Source organism: Pelodiscus sinensis, chromosome 5, assembly GCF_049634645.1.
Source record: "Pelodiscus sinensis isolate JC-2024 chromosome 5, ASM4963464v1, whole genome shotgun sequence".
NCBI lineage: Eukaryota > Metazoa > Chordata > Testudines > Trionychidae > Pelodiscus > Pelodiscus sinensis.
Genome location: NC_134715.1, coordinates 114,137,360 through 114,158,796, shown reverse-complemented (window position 1 = coordinate 114,158,796; position 21,437 = coordinate 114,137,360). Strand labels below are relative to the sequence as shown.

General features: G+C 43.7%; 1 protein-coding gene across 10 annotated transcripts in view; it reads left to right on the top strand.

Annotated features, from left to right (window-relative positions):
- The window catches only part of ABLIM2 (actin binding LIM protein family member 2), a 226,212-nt gene that overhangs the window by 93,675 nt on the left and 111,100 nt on the right, over positions 1-21,437 (top strand). For all 10 annotated transcript variants that reach the window (XR_012904395.1, XM_075930800.1, XM_075930805.1 and 7 more), the window contains exons 4-5: positions 5,341-5,456; positions 15,964-16,090. Coding sequence is in view for 9 of the 10 variants with exons in the window: in XM_075930800.1 (XP_075786915.1) it covers positions 5,341-5,456; positions 15,964-16,090 (243 nt within the window). In the remaining variant the exon portion in view is untranslated. The remainder of the gene's footprint in view (positions 1-5,340; positions 5,457-15,963; positions 16,091-21,437) is intronic.

Below are 21,437 nucleotides of genomic sequence, written 5' to 3'. Positions count from 1 at the left end.
TCAGGAAAGATAATGGAACAAATAATTAAGCAATCCATTTGCAAACATTTAGAAAATTATAAGGTGATGAACTAACAATCAGCATGGATTTGTAAAGAACAAATCATGTCAAACCAAACTGTTAGCTTTCTTTGATAGGATAAAAAGCTTTGTGGATGAGGGGGAAGTGGTAGATGTGGTATACCTAGTCTTTAGGAAAGCATTTAATACAGTCTTGCATGTGTAATAAACTAGGGAAATGTAACCTTGATGGGACTACTATAAGGTGTGTGCATAACTGGATGGATAACTCAGAGAGTAGTTATTAATGGTTCACAATCATGCTGGAAGGGCATAATATGGTGTTCTACAAGGATCAGTTTTGGGACCATTTCTATTCAGTATCTTCATCAATGATTTAAATAATGGCATAGATAGTATCCTTATAATGTTTGCAGATTGTACCAAGCTGCAAAGGGTTGCAAGTGCTTTTGAAGATAGGATTATAATTCAAAATGATCCTGGCAAACTAGAGAAATGGTATTATAAGATCAATAAGATGAAATTCAACAAGGACAAATACAAAGTACTCCACTTAGAAAGCTCCAATCAGTTTCACACATACAAAATAGGAAATGACTGTCTAGGAAGGAATGCTGCAGAAAGGGATCTAGGATTCATAGTGGACCACAAGCTAAATATGAGTTAACAGTGTGATACTGGTGCAAAAGAAAGAAACATTATTCTGGGATGTATTAACAGGAGTGTTGTAAGCAAGATGTGAGACGTCATTCTTCCACTCCTTTATGTGTTGACCAGGCCTGAACTGAAGTACCATGTCCAGTTCTGGGTGCCACATTTCAGGAAAGATGTGGACAAATTGGTGAAGGTCCAGAGAAGACCAACAAAAATGATTAAAGGTCTAGAAAACATGACCTATATAGGAAGCAAGAACTGGGTTTGTTTAGTGAGGAAAAGAGAAGACTGAGAGGGGACATAATAGCAGTTTTCAGGTACCTAAAAGGTTGTTACAAGGAGGAAGATAAAATATTATTATTCTTAACCTCTGATGATAGGAGAAGAAGCAATGGGCTTAAATTGCAGCATGGTTGGTTTAGTCTGGACATTAGGAAAAACTTCCTAACTTCCTAGGATAGTTAAGCATTGGAATAAATTGCCTAGGAAGATTGTGGAATCTCCATCATTGGAGAGCAGGTTAGACAAACATGTGTCAGGGGTAGTCTTGATAGTACTTGGGCCAGCCATGAAGGCAGGGGATTGGGCTTGATGATTTTTTTAGGTTCCTTCCAGTTCTATTATTCTCTGATTCTATGAATATATTTTGGTTATTGACAGTGTCAAATGGGGAAATACCGGTGATTCAAAAAAGCTAATTACAATTATAAAGAAGTCAGCAATGAATGTGAAAACAACTACATTTTTATGTTGTGCAGTACACCGAAAATTTTTTGTCATCATACAATTTATGTTCAGACGGGCAAAATTGTGTGCTAAAACCAACAAAGAGCTCTGTAATGTAATTTTTAACACCATATTGTTCAACAGAATTAATTTAATAGTGTTGGTTTTGAAAGAAACATTTGATGTCCCAGTTTGAACATTAATTTTTAAATTTGTGAGCATTGATGGCCCTCCATACAATTTCCATTTCCAGATGTGGTCCTCAATCCAAAAATTTGCCCATTTCTCTCCTAGGTACTATGGCTAAATATTCACAGCCATAAGTGGCTTGATGGCTTAGGGATAAGTTTCAGTGCTGGAGACTGTGTCTAGACTACAAAGAAAGGTCAGAAAAAGATACGCAAGTTGCAGACCTCAATTTGTGTATCTTTTTCCGCTTTTCTTCCAAAAGAGGCTTTTCCAACATTTGGCCTGTCTACACTGGGACATCTTTCGGAACATCCCTCCTTCGTGCAACACGGTTTACAGGGATGCTGGAAAAACGCATCTGCTTTTCCAAAAAATTTTTTGGAAAAGCAGACGCGTTCCTTGGACGTGGCAGTCTAGACTAACCCTGAGTGTACAAGCTATAAAATACCACATGATCTGACCCCTGGAGTCTTACTTAGCATAAGCCTCCATCAGAAATGTAGGTTGAGCAATGCTTGGTTTGAGTTGATGGGGGAAATAGAATGATCTTTGAAGGTAATTTAAAACAAAACCCATTAGGAAAGTAAGAGTGATAAAATATGCTAATAAAAGACACTACAGATCATCTCGTTGATTGGAATGAATCAAGAATCATTGTCTTAAAAATACTTTTGACTCTGTGCCACCATGAAATCACACTGAATACTTAAGTCAGAGTAGCTAATTAAATCCTCTAAGCAAAGGCATTTAGTAGATAAGAATTTGTGTAGAACTGTGAAGAACAGCGTATCTGCATGTGTGCCTAATCCACAATTCTGAACATCCAGACTTCAAGTTAAAGAGCTCAAAACTGAAATATCACTAACTGAACTTTATCTCTTTCCTATGAACTATCATGCTTGCTGGCTTGCAAATCCATGAGCCTAGTTGCTTGTGAAAGAGAAAAGATAGTCCAGTCTTAAAGAGTCAAAGATGGTCGATATCAAATTTGTGTTCCAGTTCAGCAAGGTTCTTAAGCAAATGCCTCAGCTTAAATTAAAGGGTTTCGTCCCATTGGAGTCAAGAGACTTACTGAATCAAAGCTTTGCTGCCCATGTTTTGCTCTTAATGTATATTTAGAAACTCTTTTTATTTATTCTTTCTATTTTCAAACAATTTTGAAGGTCTTTTTTTATGGAAGGAAAATGCTCTGTATCCGTCAAAAACTGGCAGAACTTCCATTTTCTTCCTGTTTTTCAACCTTAGCTTTGCAGTCCCATTCCTTGTCCACCATTCTTTGGCTCTGAATAAATGAATGAAACTTCTTTTGGTGATTGTCCTCACCTGTCTCTAAAAGAAGACTGCTGTCATTAGCTACTAACATTTAGAAAATTTATTTACTAAACAAAATATATATTAAACTAGAATATATATGGAGTGTTTGTAGGAATTTTTCAACCCATTTTGTTTGTTAGAAATGCCTGCTACTGCCCCCATAACTGTAAGATGTTGTTCAGAGAGGCCTGCCATTTTACTGATATGCCCCAGCAAAATGTCCGGTTGCATGATCTAGCTTTGGTGGTGGTGTGAAATCATGATCTCATTGAGTCAATGGCAAAGTGTCCAATGGGGCCCATGATTTTTGCCCAGAAAATGCAGCTGTTCATATGAATGCAAGAATAGCACAGCATGGCTATGTCTACACTGGCGGGTTGTTGCGCCAGAAGTATGCAAATAAGGCTAAGCGTGGAATATTGCCGAGCCTCATTTGCATACCTAATGAGCCACCATTTTTGCGGAAGAGGCTCTTGCGCTAGAAGGAGCTGTCTACACTGCCCCTTCTTGTGCAAGAAAAACCCTCTTGAGCAATGCCATTATTCCTGAAAATAATCGGCGTAGTGGCATTGCGCAAGAGTGTTTTTCTTGCGCAAGAAGGGGCAGTGTAGATAGCTCCTTCTAGCGCAAGAGCCTCATCTGCAAAAATGGCAGCTCATTAGGTATGCAAATGAGGCTCGGCGATATTCCATGCTTTGCCTTATTTGCATATCTTTGGCGCAAGATCGTGCCAGTGTAGACATAGTCCATATGTTTAGTGTAGTTGTAAAGTAGGTTCTGTTATCTTTGTTTGTAGGAGTGTATGTGCGGGAAGAGGGTTAATATGGAGCAAATTACCAAAGGCGATAACTCAAGTTTGGATGCCTTTCTAAACCATATGCTCTTCCTCAGCTAGAAGTTAATGAGCTTGATGATGAAAATGCTGGGTGAAATTCTTTGGTCTTCATTTTACCAGACATTTAATTTGATGATCAATATGCTGACTTCTGGCCTTAATGTATTTTATTAAAAGGATTGCACATTTACAATGGTGCTGCAGCTCAGTATTTGAATTAAACTAAGGTACATCATTTTACAATTAAGATAGCACTTGTTTTGTTGTTAGTCAATCTTTTTCATTATATGTAAAACATGGAGATGTGGTTAGTAATTTCCCGTTTTTATTAGACACACTGTTTACAGTATTTTTTATTTCATATTGGTACTGCAGCAGCTCCTGGGTTGCAGCTAGGATTATAGTCCCATTGTGCTATACATATTATACAAACACATAGTAAGACATTCCTTACCCCCCAAGGAGCTGTTTTATATTATTGGAGCAAAAGAATTTGTCTTCTATACTTAGGAAGAACTGTAAGCCTTTATACGAAAAAACAATCTCAAATGAGAGACTTTCATATTATGTTTCATAATTATTTTTAAAAATTTGGAGTAGTAGTGAATATGATGCAGAATTGTCTTAATAATATTTCAGGGAAATACACCCCTCAGATGGAATTCACTAGTGGGCAGAAGATATGCATTATGCCGATACACCACTTAACACCCACTTAAGCCATATTTTGATGTTTTATTTGGGATTTAATGGAATATAAACCTTGTAGGAGGTGAATTTCATCCCAAAAGAAATGTGTTATAATCTCTCTCCAGGCAATATAAATTGATTTGCCTAGTTCACCTTCCTCAAACAAACCTTTCTAGTTTCTGTGCACAAGCAATATTTGACCAAGGTAGCCTTTTAGTTGAGAGAATATTAATAGGTAGAAGCATTTCATTAAATGTACAGAGAGCTCTAGTTCATTGGAAAAAACAACTTTATGTAGCTGTATCCAGTTCTTTAACTGCAGTATATTTCCTCCCAAGAGTACGTGCAAGCATTTAATTTCTGAATAAATGCACTCAGTGGAGAACTTCGATATCATCACAGCTGGTCAGGATTATACTTTTCAAAAAGAAAACTCATCTCTCTCTTGCGACATTTTAACAGCCTGGTATAGTCTCTGCAAAAACAATTTTACTTGTTTATATTCATTAAAAACAAATGACTCTATCTGTCTCTCAATTCCAAGACTGTTATTTATGGTTATCAGTTATCAGTCACAGCTTTTCCAGGAAACACTGGACTTTGCCTTGGCTTTTGAATATTTTCTCTTGTCTTCAGCAAGATTTCTCTGGGTAGCTTTAACTTCTGTATGATTGAAGTTGTCATTCACCTTTGATATTTTAGCCTCCTGGTGGTTAATGATTGGATGCGTGAAAATAAAGTGTGCGCGAATGAAAAATAACGGGTGCATGAATGAAAAAGGCTAAATAACACACACAACTCCCTCCCCCCTCAAAAAGAAAAGGTCAGTTTCTTTATGGAAAGTAACATCTGACTTCAGTAAGAAAATGAGGATTTTTCTGTTTGTCATGGTTTCATTTCTCCTGCTGCAGGCTGCCTTTTCCTCCAGGGGACCGGGTGACTTTCAATGGGAAAGAGTGCGTCTGCCAGAAGTGTTCACTGCCCCCTGCTGGCAGCAATAGCACTTTCCTCATCCAGGCCCTGCGAAGTAAGTAGGCCTTTTTAAAAAATCTATTTGTAGTTTAGTGAATAAAGCTGTGTGTGTGGTTCCCTTAAAGGACAGCCTGTCAGCAGTTACAAGTAGGAACCTGCCCTGGGATGGAGCTATAAAAGCAAAGGGGAAGCAGCTGCAGGGGCAGATACTAAGGGGAAAGGGCTTATCTTATCCCTTTGAGTTCAGTATCATGGGCCTTAACATAATTTGGCTGAAGCCATTGTAAATCAGGAGTGCATCTAGCTCACCATTTCCACATACGTCCTGCTCCAGTTTTCATTAAAGACAATTGAAAGACAAACATTGACTTGCATGGGAGGTTCAGGCCCAAGGTGCCTGACAGAACAAGTTCATTTAATTATCTATAAATAATTCAAAGTGATTGAATCTACCATGCTCTACATGTCATTGAGAAAGTCTCTGGGGGACCAGCCCTTACATAGTGTTCACTGCATGGTCACGAGGGGGCCAAAACACTGCTCGATTGTAAGGGTTTGCAGGACTAAGCATGAGAATCAGTGTCTTTTCAATGCAGTCTGGATTTGACTTTTTTTCTTTTTGATCAAACTGATTAGTTTGCACTGCAGCATGCCTGCCTGCAGAAGGGGTTCACTATGGCCATTTGGGGGATGTCATGCAGATCTCAATGAACCTGATGTCTGCTAAGGGCCAGCTGATAGCCTGGAGCATTCTAAGCTGGTTATTTGTGAACCCCGGATTATGTTGCTTTCTTGTGCAATTATGAATTTTGCCAAATCCTGCCTCAGAGAACGCTTACCTGATTTTGCCCATTGTATTTCTCTATTGTTTTAAAGGGCATGGACCACCAAAGCACATTCTCTTTTTAAAATCTTTGCTGCTAAATTGCCTTTGTATTTTGATTTTTCTCAATGTTTTTGCATAGGGCTGACAATCCGGGTCCTGTTTGCGAGGCGTGGATGTATGGTTGCACTAAAATACTGCTGACTTCCTGTGAATCTCCTTGGGAATGTATTCTGGGCCCAATTCTCTGTTTGCAGTGCCAACAGTGCCATTGATTTCCATGAAATGCTCTGCTGTAGAAACATGGTTAGAGGGATGTCCAACGTTACTGAGTACTTTTCTAAATTTCTGTGTGGACAATAGTGGTCTCCTCTACTCCAAATTAAATTTAGCCAGGCTGTGTAAAGTCAAATTTACCCTGTTGTTTGGCTTTTCTTGTAATACAAATAATAACAAAAACTTAAGCCAATGCTTATTCCTTTAATTTGATTGTTCCTAGTATTTTCTGCAGGGTCTGCCTATTGTTGGTTCCAGTTCCCTCTGACCAGAGAGTCATCTCCCTTTTCCATATCTTGAGGGAGTTCAACATGCCATGTCTTTCGCAATAAGCCATCAGCGTTTGCTTAACAATTTTTAGTAGGGAATTTAACTCTTGCTGAAAAGGGTTGATCCACAGAAGATCCCTATATCCCCAAGGCAACCCTTTTTTGTGCAAAGAATGCCAACAAGGAAGTATGTGCCAGTCATCTTTGATGTGGGCAGCAGTGCTTTTTGATGGAAGCACTTAAAGGAAAACAGCTCAAAATCTGCTGTAACAAAGGTGTGTGCATATATAACTGAAAAGGGAAAAAACAGCAACTTAAGTCAAAAATCTGACCACAAAAATTATAAAGGCAACCACTAGGACAAGTAAAAATAGAGAGATTGTAAAAAATAACTTAGAAAGTCTGAACAAGGAAGAAGACAGCATGCCATTTGCTTTAGTTATTTCTCCAGCATTTAGTAAATATAAAGATGGAATGATTGTTTCCACAATGGTAAAAATGGACAAATATATTCAGAAATATATTAGCTGAGTTTGAAACTGAAAGTCCAAAATGACAAATTTTAGTTACACTGCACAAATCAATAAATGACACTTAGCATACACTATATTAAAATAAAACAGCAGGAGAAGAGACTTGGCATTTTAACTGAGCACTTCTCTGCATAACAGAAAGCGGTGCATGAAACATATACCTTCAGGCAAGTAAGACAAGAACCAAGGGAAATGCTGACCAATTTTTATTCCAGGTTACCACATCTAGCACTATCATGTGAGTTTTACTTGGCTCTAAGACCAAGATGCAAACTGTGCAGTCTTATTCATCAACCCATCCATCGCTGAATCCACCTTAGGAATGCACTGTTTACTTCAGAAAATCTCTGTGGACTTGCAGAACTCCAATTCTTTGACATTAGATCCATTGGCATCCCTATCTGTTCCCTTCAGTTTTGGTCTCCTCGCTTTCTCTGTTCAGTCCCCCACTCCTTCTGCACTTAGGCCACATCGATACTTACAAGGGGGAGCATTTGCTCCCCCTTCGACCTCCTGCTGTGTGGACACTGCCAAGCTCAGGTTAAGGTAAACCAACTACAGCTATGTGTTCTATGTAGCTGGAGTTGCATACCTTAAGCTGACATTTCAGGTCTAGTGTAGACCTGACCTTAATGATTCGGAGGAAAATGGGAATCTCTGTCTGTCTCTGTCTCTGTCTCTGTCTCTGTCTCTGTCTCTGTCTCTCTCTCTCTCTCTGTCTCTATCTCTCTCTCTCTTACCTGTCTGGAACTCTGCTCCGATCCTGAGACACTGCATCTTTAATTGTGATATAAATAAACACCTTCCTTTTCTCTTTCGTTTCTGATGGACTCTCTCTCAAACTTTTTCTGATAGTGTGTATTAAGGAGAATATAACAAAATATATCAGCGAATTCATATTCTGTAGACCCATTCATTGATTGAAGAGAAATGAATCATGAAGGACGTTCTCTCAGAGGCAAGCAGACAAGGACTTACATAAACAGGCATATGTAAGTTGGCATAGCAACTGCAGTATTTGTTTTTAATTATCGAGAATTAATAGGAAAAAGAGCTGTTAAGAGAAAAAAAAACCAGAAATGATTCTCTGCCAGCCAAAGACTTGAGAAAGACATAGAGTGAATGACAACCAAATGCATTGTATTATCCTAAGTCTATAAAAATAAAACTCTATTGAGGATATCAAGTTAGATTACCAAATAGAATCCTCAGCGCATGCCAGTTCCCAAACAGATTGCTGCTCTCTTTAAGAGAACATTTATGGAGTTGTGTGGTGTCTTGTGGGAGTAGGTCAGGGCACATACCCGAGTCTGGGGTTAATTGATTAGCAGAGCTCCAGCAATCTGCTCCACACTTTTGCCCTAAGCTGATTTCCAGCTGTGCTGAGGGTTGGCATAATGGCCTTAAAGAGAGACATTATAATTTTCCTCATGCTTCACAAATCCATCAAAGACAAACAAAGATCACCTGCTATCACTCTGTGCTCATCAAAATGCTGTTAAATCACATTTCTTTAGGCTATATTGTTTGTAGTCTTATTACATGTAAGCAACGCCATGCATTTTTTTATTTTAAACAGTAATTATGCTAAGGAAGTTAGGTTTTCAAAGATTTATAATAGATTCCTTTGATTAGGAATCTCTTTACCAGCAACAATCTTTCTGGATCTTGAATGGCTTTGTGCATCTTATTTCCCCCTTAAAGGATTTGTTTGTTTTCCTTTCTGGTGTCTCTGAATGACTCTAGATGTCTTCTTATTTGTGGTTCTGCCTCTTCTCTATCAAACTGTTGTTATGCATCCAGAGTTCTTCCAGTAATAACTGACTCACATAGAAAAGAAGGGAGATTACCTTAACCCTTATGCTGGTTTCACTTTGTTTGTAACTAGATCTTTGCTTTTTCTCACAATCTGTGCTTATATTAACACCTTTTTAAAAGCTTTTCTTTTTTTAAATTAACCATATATTCTTCTTTATTTTGAAATCTTTTCTTTTTAGACTGCCACTGCTAAAAATCTTGTTTCTATCTTCACACCTAAATTTATGCATTCTACTTTCTTATGCTGGTAAAGCTCGAGAGCTCCCTTATTTTTTTTCTTTTCCAGTTCTGCTTTCAAGGCATAGCAGATTTGATAGTGTATACTATAGTCCATCATTTAAATCATGGAGATTTGTGCAGCTTCTGAGTCACTCTCTATTGTCTTCTTTTATAGCTGTTTTTAACCTGACTCATGTTCTTGCTACTTAGCTGGATATCTCTCTTGTCCTTATTATTGATCTAGGTGATCAAAATAATGACTGGCGGGAGAGAGGGAATTGCCATTTTTTCTTCATTTAAATTTAATATTTACATTTCAGTGTTAAATATTTGACACATTTTGAGCTACCTTGAGTATTGTACAATAGCACCGAGAGACCCCAGTCAGGATGATAACTCTCTTGAGCTGAGTACTGTGAAAGCACAGACAAAGAGACTGTCCCTACACAGAAGGGACATTGCAAATGGCTTTCTCTTTTCTGTCTTGGGTTTGTATTCTGACATCTGTGACACACTGTGTTAATGAATGGTTTTATTTCCAAATGCACACATCTTTTCTCCAGCCAATATGATCTGACTTTCTCACCACCCAGCCAACATCAGGAAATGCTGTGAAATACCTTTAATGAATTTGTCTTTATTTTAACTTAGTGAAGTAGGGCTTGAATCCAAAACTATGGCTACATCTACACTGTACAGTTATTTCAGAATAAGCTATTTCGGAATAGTTATTTTGAAATAGCTTATTTCAAAATACAGTAGTACGTCTACACTGCAGGGAAATCTCAAAATTAGTTCGAGGCAGGCTTCCCTAATGTAGATGTGCTACTCCGATTTAGAGCCCCAGGAGGCAGGGCTGGCTTTAGGAAGTGCGGGGCCCAATTCGAACAATTTTGACGGGGCCCACAGCAATTGTGGTTGAGCAAAAAAGAAAAAAAAACCACAACACAAAAAAATCCCCCGCCAGCACATACACACACACATCCTGCGCTAAACTCACACCGCCTGTGGCACAGGCAACCGACACACTCTTCCTCCGGGGCCAGCAGATTTGTATAATTTTTGGTAGTGCCCCATTAGCCACACCCCCTGACCCCCATTAACCCCACCCCGACCCCCCTTGACCAGGCCTCTGGAGGCAACATGCTTGGGGCAAGATGGACACATGACCAGAAGTAAAAGGTATCATATCACCCCTCTCGAAGGACTTTTCCCACCATCCTCCTACCAACAGGGATTACAGGCAGTCCCCGAGTTACACGGATCCGACTTATGCCGGATCCGCAGTTACAAATGGGGATTTTCTCGCCCCGGAGGACTGGAGCGGCGGGACGCCTGGTCCCGCTGCCCGCCTCCTCCGGGGCGAGAAAAGCTGCTCCCCGTCTCCCTGGTCTGCTGGGGGAGCCAGCAGACCAGGGAGACGGGGAGAAAGCGGCGGAGGACCCGGGGCCGGACCCGCGGCCGCTTCCAGATCAGGGAGACGCTGAGCAAAGCCTCGGAGGACCCGGCCGGACCCGCGGCGCTTCCAGCTGATCTGGAAGCGGCCGCGGGTCCGCCCCGGGTCCTCCGCCGCTTTGCTCAGCGTCTCCCTGGTCTACTGGGGGGGACGCAGCTAGTGCCCCTCCCCAGCAGACCAGGGAGACGTGGAGCAAAGCCCGGGGCCTGTGGTAGAGCAGGTGGGGCGCTGCCGGTTGGTCCCGCAGCACCGCTCCTTGGCGCTCTGCCCCAGGAGTCCTGATTCAGCCGCTATCATCTTTGGAAAATCATGGGAGACAGAAGAGATTCCAGAAGACTGGAAAAGGGCAAATATAGTGCCCATCTATAAAAAGGGAAATAAGAACAACCCAGGAAACTAAAGACCAGTTAGTTTAACTTTTGTGCCAGGGAAAATAATGGAGCAAGTAATTAAGGAAATCATCTGTAAACACTTGGAAAGTGGCAAGGTGATAGGGAACAGCCAGCATGGATTTGTAAAGAACAAATCATGTCAAACCAATCTGAAAGCTTTCTTTAATAGGATAATAAGTCTTGTGGATAAGGGAGAAGCGGTAGATGTGGTATACCTAGACTTTAGTAAGGCATTTGATACAGTATCGCATGATATTCTTATCAATAAACTAGGAAAATACAACTTAGATGGGGCTGCTATAAGGTGGGTGCATAACTGGCTGGATAACCATACTCAGAGAGTAGTTATTAATGGTTCACAATCCTGCTGGAAAGGCATAACAAGTGGGGTTCCGCAGGGGTCTGTTTTGGGACCGGCTCTGTTCAATATCTTCATCAACGATTTAGATATTGGTATAGAAGGTACGCTTATTAAGTTTGCAGGTGATACCAAGGTGGGAGGGATTGCGACTTATCTGGAGGATAGGGTCATAATTCAAAATGACCTGGACAAATTGGTGAAATGGTCTGAGGTAAACAGGATGAAATTTAATAAAGACAAATGCAAAGTGCTCCACTTAGGAAAGAACAATGAGTTTCACACATACAGAATGGGAAGCGATGGTCTGGGAAGGAGTACGGCAGAAAGGGATCCAGGGGTTATAGTGGACCACAAGTTAAATGTGAGTCAGCAGTGTGATGCTGTTGCAAAGAAAGCAAACATGATTCTGGGATGTGTTAACAGGTGTGTAGTGAGCAAGAAATGAGAAGTAATTCTTCCGCTCAACTCTGTGCTGGTTAGGCCTCAATTGGAGTATTGTGTCAGTTCTGGGCACTGCATTTCAAGAAAGATGTGGAAAAATTGGAGAGGGTCTAGAGAAGAGCAATGAGAATGATTAAAGGTCTAGAGAACATGACCTTTGAGGGAAGGCTGAAAGAATTGGGTTTGTTTAGTTTAGAAAAGAGAAGATTGAGGGGGGACATGATAGCAGTTTTCAGGTATCTAAAAGGGTGTCATAAGGAGGAGGGAGAAAACTTGTTCATTTTGGCCTCCGAAGATAGAACAAGAAGCAATGGGCTTAAACTGCAGCAAGGGAGGTTTAGGTTGGACATTAACTGTCAGGGTAGTCAAACACTGGAATAAATTGCCCAGGGAGGTTGTGGAATCACCATCTCTGGAGATATTTAAGAGTCGGTTAGATAAATGTCTATCAGGGATGGTCTAGACAGTGTTTGGTCATGCCATGAAGGCAGGGGACTGGACTCGATGACCTCTCGGGGTCCCTTCCAGTCCTAGTAGTCTATGATTCTATGATCCCTCTCTAAGGCTTTAGAAAATACATTTTGACCTTTCTGCCTCAGTTTCTTAATTATAATTATCTACAGCACAAGGATGATGTTATGCATTAACTGATTAATGTTTGTAAAGTGCTGTGTGACAGCCATATTGGCCAACTTCTTGAACCACGGACCTCCACAGCTAAATGAGGGAGCTGCTACAGTTTGAGCTGGAGCTCCATAACTACGGACTGTAATAGTGGATTGGCATTGAGAGGGACTTAAAACACATCCTTACCAGTGTGTTACACTCTTAAAGTGAGAAGTGTTATATGAGCACCATGTTGTTAGCGACCCTAGAACTAAGCACTAGCATTGTGCTTTGGGTACACTGGAGTCCTGATTCCACACTTCCTATCTTGAAAGTAGCCCCTTATGAAAATAAAAACACTGCTAATGTATCTCATCTACATCTTAAAATATTCCACTCCAAACACCATTGCTGCTTGAATCCATTTAAATCTATAGAGACATTACTGTTTTAATAGTACTGACCTGAATATAAGATAACTGGGAACATCTATTCCCTTTTCTTTTATTGCACTGCTGAGCAATGGAAGCTTTCATTAGCTTGAGACTTTTATGGGACTCTGAAAATAGTGAATGAGGAAGAGTACCTTGTATTTTGCATGCTAATTAGAAGTGACTGTGTTTTGTAGTTTAGTATCATTCTCCTTTTTTGTACCAATACCAAGAGGTCTATCCAAGGAAGAACTGAGAGGGCTCCCCAGAGCCACATATTTTCCCAGTTCAATTCCTTTTCACATTGTTTCGCGCTTATATAAAGCATAGGGTACGTCTACACAGCAGCACTATTTTGGAATAACTGACATTATTTCAAAATAACAAAATGCGCATCTACACAGCAAGGCACTATTTCAAAATAATGTCGAGATGGAGAACTTCTTACTCCGACTCCTGTATCTCTTGTTTTATGAGGAGTAAGGGAAGTTAAGGAAGAGTGTTCTTCCTTCAACTTCCTGCTGTATAGATATCACCAAAAGTTGAATTAAGCTATTTTGACTTCAGCTTCGCAACTAACATAGCTGAAGTTACGTATCTTAATTCAATTTTTGCCCTGCTGTGTAGATGTGCCCTCAGCAATTATCTGCTTATATGTTTGTTGTTGCTTTTAAACTTCTCTGGCAAATTTCATCTGCTCCTAGGGACTTGAAGCCAAGTTTTTCATATTTACTTAGTGTTCAATCTGAGCTGGTAATATCAGACAGTGAACTGATTCAATATAAATCTTACTGCTTCCTTTAAGGTTGCCTGTACATACAATGCTGCAGTTGTGCTGCTGCAGCACTAAGGCTTGGTCCACATGACAGCCGAAGGTTGGTTTAAGGTATGCAATTCCAGGTATATGAAAAATGCAGCTGGAGTCAGTGTACCTTAAGCTGAGGACTGCACCATCCTCACAGCAGAGATCAATGCAGCATCAATATTCTGGGAAGTAAAGGCATGGCCTTAGTGAAGAAGTTACCTTCATTTCCCCAAGAGGTAGTAGCTATTTTAACAGGAGAAACCCTCCCAGTGACATAGTACTGTCTACTCTAGGGTGTTAGGTCAGCATAACTGCGTCGCTGTGGATTTCCGCACCCCCAGGCAATATAGTTACACTGACATATATCTGTAGGGTAGGCCAAGACTAAGACCAAAAAAATGCTCCATATTTTTCTTCCGAATTTGAGTAATGAATTTGATTAACTGGATTCAGTGGAAGTAGCCAGATACTCCACACTTAAGTAAATTAGATCACTTATTTAAGTGCCTAAATATGGACTTGGAAGCTTTAAGAACCCAGTTTTTAAATCTTACCCTGAATCTGTGCTGGAATGAGTGGATATAGGAAGGGAATGGTGCAACTTGGAGATAGCCTATTTGTTAATGTTGATAAGTTGTGTGATGTTACAATTTGTGTATACAGGCAGTCCCCGGGTTACGTACAAGATAGGGACTATAGGTTTGTTCTTAAGTTGAATTTCTATGTAAGTTGGAACTGGCTCCAGATTCAGCTGCTGCCACTGAAACTGACCAGGGGCTGACTACAGGAAGCCGGAGGCAGAGTTGTTCTGCCCCCAGCTTCCTGGAATCAGCCTGATCAGTTTCAGCAGTTGCTGAATCTGGAGCCTGGGACAGAACAGCTGGGGCGCTGCCCGGTAGGTTCCCACAGGACCAACCCAGCAGCACCCCAGCTGCTCTACCCGAGGCATCCCACAACAAAAGCCTGGTCTGCTGGGGGGGGTGCACTAGCTGCGCCCCCTCCCCCCCAGCAGACCAGGGAGACCCGAGCAAAGCTGCACAGGTGGAGGGACCCCGCCACCCGTGTGGCTTTGCTCCTGTCTCCCTGGTCTGCTGGGGGGGGGGTTCAGCAAAGCCACTGGACCCCCCCAGCAGACCAGGGACATCCGAGCAAAGCCGCCGCCTGGGCAGCTTTGCTCGTTTGCCCAGGAACAAAGCCGCCCAGGCAGCAGGACCCCCGCCGCCTGGGCGGCTTTGCTCCTGGGCAAACGAGCAAAGCCGCCCAGGCGGCGGCTTTGCTCGGGTGTCCCTGGTCTGCTGGGGGGGGTCCAGCAGCTTTGCTGGATCCCCCCAGCAGACCAGGGAGACCGGGAGAAGCTTTTCTCGCCCCGGAGGACACGGGCGGCGACCCGCCGCCAGTGAGCTCCGGGTCGAGAAAAGCCCCGTTCGTAAGTGCGGATCTGACATAAGTGCGGATCCGACGTAAGTCGGGAACTGCCTGTATATGCTTAGAACTTTGTTAATGTTGATATGAGCATTTTATAAATAAGTTAAAAAAAAAGATTGACTTTTACATGTGGTACATTCTATGTTAACAACTCTCTTGATTTGATAGTGAGGCTTATGAAACTTGCTGTTTTTTCTTAAATCCCCAGATCTGAGAGTCAAATTATTACTTGAAACTTTCATCTTTTTCTATTTTTAAGTTTCCAGCTCTCAGATTTGCAGAAAAAATTGATCTAAATGTAACCTAAGAACTCAAAAACAAGACGCATAAGAACCTAAAATTTATTATTTAAAAAAATCTTAATTGTTTTAAGACAATTTCATGGCTTTTGGAGGGCCTGACTCTTGAGTTTTGAAATGCTTGGGGTTGGCAGGTATTAAAGTATCTGCAAAATCCACTTACTTAGAAAAAAAACCTAATGTTTCTTTTAAGAAGTCACCCCGTCAATGATAATATGTTTATCCAGCTTGCCACCCAAAATGAAGCATGCACGGGAGGGCAGGAGGTGATGAGATTAAAAATTTCCTTGTGCAGTTGCTGTGATAATACCAATGGAATCTTCTCTTGCAGACCTGTAGTATTGCACCTTCATGGTCAGTTATGCATAAAGCATATGATTCATTTCCAGAGGGCTTTTTCTTTTGCAGATTGCGGTGGCTGTGGTTCAGAAATAAAAAATGGACAGTCATTGGTGGCTTTGGACAAACACTGGCATTTGGGCTGTTTTAAATGCAAGACATGTGGCAAACTTCTGAATGCAGAGTACATCAGCAAGTAAGTTGGAATGAGAGAAGCTCACCAATCCTTATAGCCACTAATTCATTTTTAGCAGCTGTTAGTGTAATGCCGACAGATGGAGCCGAACATGGGACCTCTAGAGCTTACAGCTTGGTAAAAAGCCAGCTGATTCTCAGCTAAGGTTGTAGAGCAAACTCATTCTTTCTCTCTGTAAGTGGTCTAAGTGCCACTACATGGGACAATGAACTACACCCCGTAGATGTGTGGGTTACATTAGCAAAAAGGTATTTAGTTAGCTGTTTGTTGTTTATTCTTAAGACTGTACTGGCATTCTTTGGTAATTATAAAAGCATAGGAGGTTTTTTTCCACAAATGTTCAAATTGTTAGTGAAAGCGAAGAACTAATACTGCTAGCTTGAGCCAAACACATTGGAGAAAGGGTAAGTGCAATCTTATGCCCAAGACTCTGCCTATACACTTATATGATTTAGGAACACAATATCCAGGGGTCCTAGGCTACGATGTTACTTCGGTGCTTAGTCAAATCCATCCCATCAGTCCTTAGCTATTCCAGGCCTGCTTTTCTAATCCTGGCCCTCTTCTGAACAGACTCTATCATCTGCATTGGAGAGAGTGCAGTAGTGCTGGTATGTGAACAAAATGTTCCCACAATGTTTTCTGCTAAAATGAGTATCCTAAAAATGATCATCAAGGTGTCACTCCAAAGCCGCCTTCTCACTGAGGCCACGTCTTCACTATTGTGTTATTTCAAAATAACAAGGTGAGTGTCCACACAGCAAGCCCATTATGTCAAAATTATTTTGAAATAACAGGCTTCTTATTGTGGAATAATAAACCCTCATTTCATGAGGAATAACGCCTATTTTAAAATAAGATGTGTGTGGACGGCACAGCTTTGATTATTTCAAAATAATTGGCCTCCAGGGCTTCTCACAGCTGCCCTGGTGGCCGCTCTGTCCACACTCATCAAAACTCTATAGTTTCTCTTCCCCTACAGCCTTTAAAGCTGCAGCCAGAAGGGAAACTGCTTGTGGAACCACACCGGCCCTGCTATCCCTGTGCCACAGAGTAGGACCCTGTTGTGCTGCCATGAGCGACTCCAGTGTTCCCAACAAGCCCCCAGGGCTTCTAGCGAGCTGGCATCCAGCTCCCAAGCCCCTGGCAAGAGGCAGAAGAAGAGGGCCCCTTCCTGGTCTGGTGCGGAATCTCATTGAATCTCATTGAGGTCTGGGGAGAGGAGACTAACCTCTAGGATCTCTGCACCAGATACAGGAATGCGGATGTTAATGGCTGGATGGTTGCAAGCCTAGTCCAGAAGGGCCACATGCACACCCAGTAGCAAGTATGCATGAAAATCAAATAACTTAGGAAGGCCTACACCAAGCCCAGGGAATGCAGTTCCTGCTCATGAGCGATACCCCAGACTTGCCAGTTTTATGAGCTGCTGTACCGCATCTTGGGAGGGGGGGATCAGTCCCTCCCCCTCCCCCGCCTTGTTGTGGGCTCTGGCCTGGAGGCGCCTGTCATGAGGACTGTGGATGAAGAGGAGGTGGAGGAGGAAGATGAGGTCAGCCAGGACATGATGCCTGCCAACCGAGAAGTCATCCTGTCCCTGGTGCCAGTACCTTTGTCCCAGGATGTCGTTCAGACGAAGCCAGGAAAGGTCCATCAGGTGAGTTCCATTACTTTCCCTAGACAAACGTTGGGGGAGACAGTGAGTGGTGCACACTCCTCACTCGGCTTTCTCTGCTGGGGATTGCACAGCAGCCTGTGCATATGGGTGCATGTGGAGCAACCAGTCTGCAGTAGACTGCCACATGAGGCTGTCACAAAGGAACCTTTCACTCCTGCACACTGGGTTTCTGGAGAGGCCTGCCTTACTCCCGGCTCTGTAGTGGGATACCTTCCTACCACTAGTCACCAGGAAGGAGGCTGGGGGCATGGATACAGACAGCAGTGCTGCACATGGCGCAGGCTCATGCCCTCACTCTTGGGGCAGCATCTGTTCCTGGTCAAGCGCAGCGAGGCAGAGGACACTTAACCTCTGCATGAGAACCTGATGGGGGGAAGAAGAAGAGGGGACCCAAATAGCACCCTCCCCAGAACTGCCAGACCTGGCATGTGTGCAGCACCATTGCCCCCCATCCCACCTGCAAGCTTCTGACCTGTCTGGCACCTTCTCATGCCTGCTTGTTCCCGGGACGTGGGGGTGGCAAGGATCCCCTGGGACATCTGTGCCCCTGCAGGACAAGTGCAAGCTTTCTAGGCCACAGATGGCCTTGCTTGAAGCCCATCGTCTGAACTGAGACTTTTTGGTGTCGGCTCAGAGATGAGAGTGAGGCTTCATGCACAGTGTCTCCTGAGATGACTGCCCTGCTCACTTTTCTTCACAGCTAAATCAGCTGTGAGTGAGGCGCACCCTCCACCTCCTGTGCCATTCCTCTGACCCCACAAGAGCGGCTGCTGCAGACAACCCTGCGAGTACCTGGAGCAGGAACACATCATCTGCCTGTGGGCCCTCCAGTGGTGTCTCATGTGGTAGGAGCAGAGGTGGGGTGCTGACTTGGAGGAGTGCTGTGCTGACTGGGAGCTGTGCCACACTGCCTGGCAGTTATCCCAGCAGAACCACGGCATGTGCGCAGCATACACTGCCACTGTCGACCACCTGTTCACCACAATTGAGCGATCCAGTAAGCTGCCCTCCCTTCACCCGCTCCTTCACAAGTCCCCCTCACACACACCTGCTCCTGTCCTTGTCCTGCCCCTGCCCCTCCGGCTTCTCCCCCTAACCTCTGCTGTGGCCATCAAGGGCCCTGTATTCAAGGCAGTGGGACTACCCAAGGCAGGCGCCAGTCCCAGCCCTGAGACCCTCCTTCCCCCTCTTCCTTTTACCTCCCGCCTCCTCTCCCTGCCAGGTTCTTTCCCCAGTCCCTCCCCATTTATATTTACCCCAAATAAAAAAAGACAGTTGATTGTTCCAAAACAAAAAGTGTGATTTATTTGGTCTGCAGGGAAGTGGGGGAAGATGGGAAGGGAGGGTAGGGGAAGAGAAGGATGTGGGAGGGAAGGCACACAGGGGCAATGCAGAGGTCCCTTGTAGGGAAGCCCAGGAAGAGTGTCACAACTGGCCTTGTCTAAAACTCTCTTTCAGGGCCTCCAGTGCACAGCTGCTCAAAGGCCTTGGCAAGCTGCTCAAGTTTTGCCCCCCCCCCCCCCCCACCATGACAGGAACATCTCCCCCTTGCTCTTGCACAAGTTGTGCAGGATGCAGCAGGACGCCATCACCTAGGGGATGTTCCACTTGCTGAGGTCCAGACGGGTGAGGAGACACCAGAACTTCCCCTTCAAATGGCTGAAGGTGCCCTCCACTACAATGTGGGCCCTGCTGAGCCTGGCATTGAACCATTCCTTGGTTGGGTCCAGGTGTCCCGTGGTGGGCATCATTAGCTAGCGAAGCAAGGGTTAGGTTGTGTCACCCATGATGCACATGGCTATGTCCACATCCTTAACCTTGAGGGTGTGGTTGGGAGGAAAGTGCCAGCGTGCACCTTCTGGAACAGGCTGGAGTTCTTAAAGACATGGGAGTCATAAGTCTTCCCTGACCATTTAATGTTAATGTCAGTGAAGCGGCCTTGGTGGTCTATGAGGGCCTACAGCACCACTGAAAAGTACCCTTTCTGGTTGATGTAATCGGAGGCCAGGTGGTCGGGAGCCCAGATGGGGATGTGAGTGCCATCAGTGTCTCGTCCCTCCCCGCATCAAAGCCGGTGACAATGAGGTCCACGTTGCCCAAGATGACGACCCTGCACAGCAGGATACTGTTGATGGCCTTCATTACCCCCGAGAGGATACAAACAGAGAATCATAGGGTTGCCAGAGCCCTCGGGAGGTCCCCAATACCAAGCCCTTTACTATAGCAGGAGCAAACTCAACTGCTGTTTCCCAGGCAGGGCTTTGTTAAGGCAGGACTGAAAAATTTCCAGGGAGGGAGAGTCCACCCTCCTCTCCTCCCCCACTTCTTTAGGGAACCCCATTCTAATGCTTCACCACCCTTCTCTTCCTGGGACAATAGCAAGAGAGATATACCTGCCTGATCATGGCCCTTACTGTTGATCTCCCTACACTGAACTGGTTTCCAATGGAATGGTAGCTGTCCAGCTTAGTGAGCTTCAAAATAGTGATGGCAACACGCTTCTGGAGGAGGATGGTGGGTCACATGTGGGTGTCCTGTCCCTGAGAGCAGGGGCGAGCCACCTGCAGAGCTCCAGGAAGGTGTCCTTCCACATGCAGAAGTTCTGGTGCCACAGCTGGTTGTCCCAGAGCTCCATGATGATGCGGTCCCACCAGTCGAAGCTGGTGTCCCGGTGCCAGAAGCAGCAGTGCACAGTGTGCAAGACAGGGTGGAAGGGGCTGTGCTGCATGAGAAGCAAGTGAGTGGGGTAAGGAGGTACCCCAGAGTGAGCTGCTGGTCCTGGTCCTGCAGAAGTTCTGTGGTTGTCCGTAAGGGCAACCAGAGCACACAATGAGAAGAGTTTTCTGTCCCTCAAGGAGGTAGGCAATGGAAAGGAGATTGAGAGATGGCCGTACAGGAGGAGAGCCCCTTTAAGCACAAGCCTCAGCTAGCCTCACGCAGCAGCTACAGGAAGTGACGGCTGTCCTGATGCCCTGCCCAGAATGCTTTGGGGGCGGGAGCAGTTAAATGCGATACAGGCTCCAATCAGTGTGGACACGCTATTTCAACATAATTCTGCACTATTTCGATGGGCATTTGTAGTGTGGGCGCACTATTTCAAAACAGTTAATTTGGTATTTATTATTCCGAAATAGCTTATTTCGCATTAAGCACGTAGCATAGACATACCCAGAGAGTTTGACTGCTTACACTGAATTTAACAGCTGTGCTAAGGCTTTGTCTACACTTTAACGTTTAAAGTATGGGCACAGCAGTGCTTTAATCTGAAAACATGGCCATGGCACAAGTGTTGGGAGGGAGCTCGCTCAGCACTCTATGTAAACCACTTCGATGAGGGGAGTAGCTAACAGAGCTGGGGGCACAGCTCTCAGCGCTATAGCCTGGTTTACACTGGTGCTTTACAGCACTGTAACTTGCTGCACTTGGGGGGAGGGAGCATTCTCACACCCCTGAGATAGAAAGGTACAGTGCTGTAAAATGCCACTGTAGACTTAGCCTGAGAGGCAGCTTAAAGCAGCTCTATTGCCAGTTTGGGTGTAACAAAGTTAGCATATGACAGAATATTGCCCAGGAGCTTTAACTGAGAATTTTCTTGGGTAAAGGTACAAAAAAAATGGAAAAAGAAAACTGAGAGAGAGCAAAAACCACACAAGCCTCCTATGCCCAGTA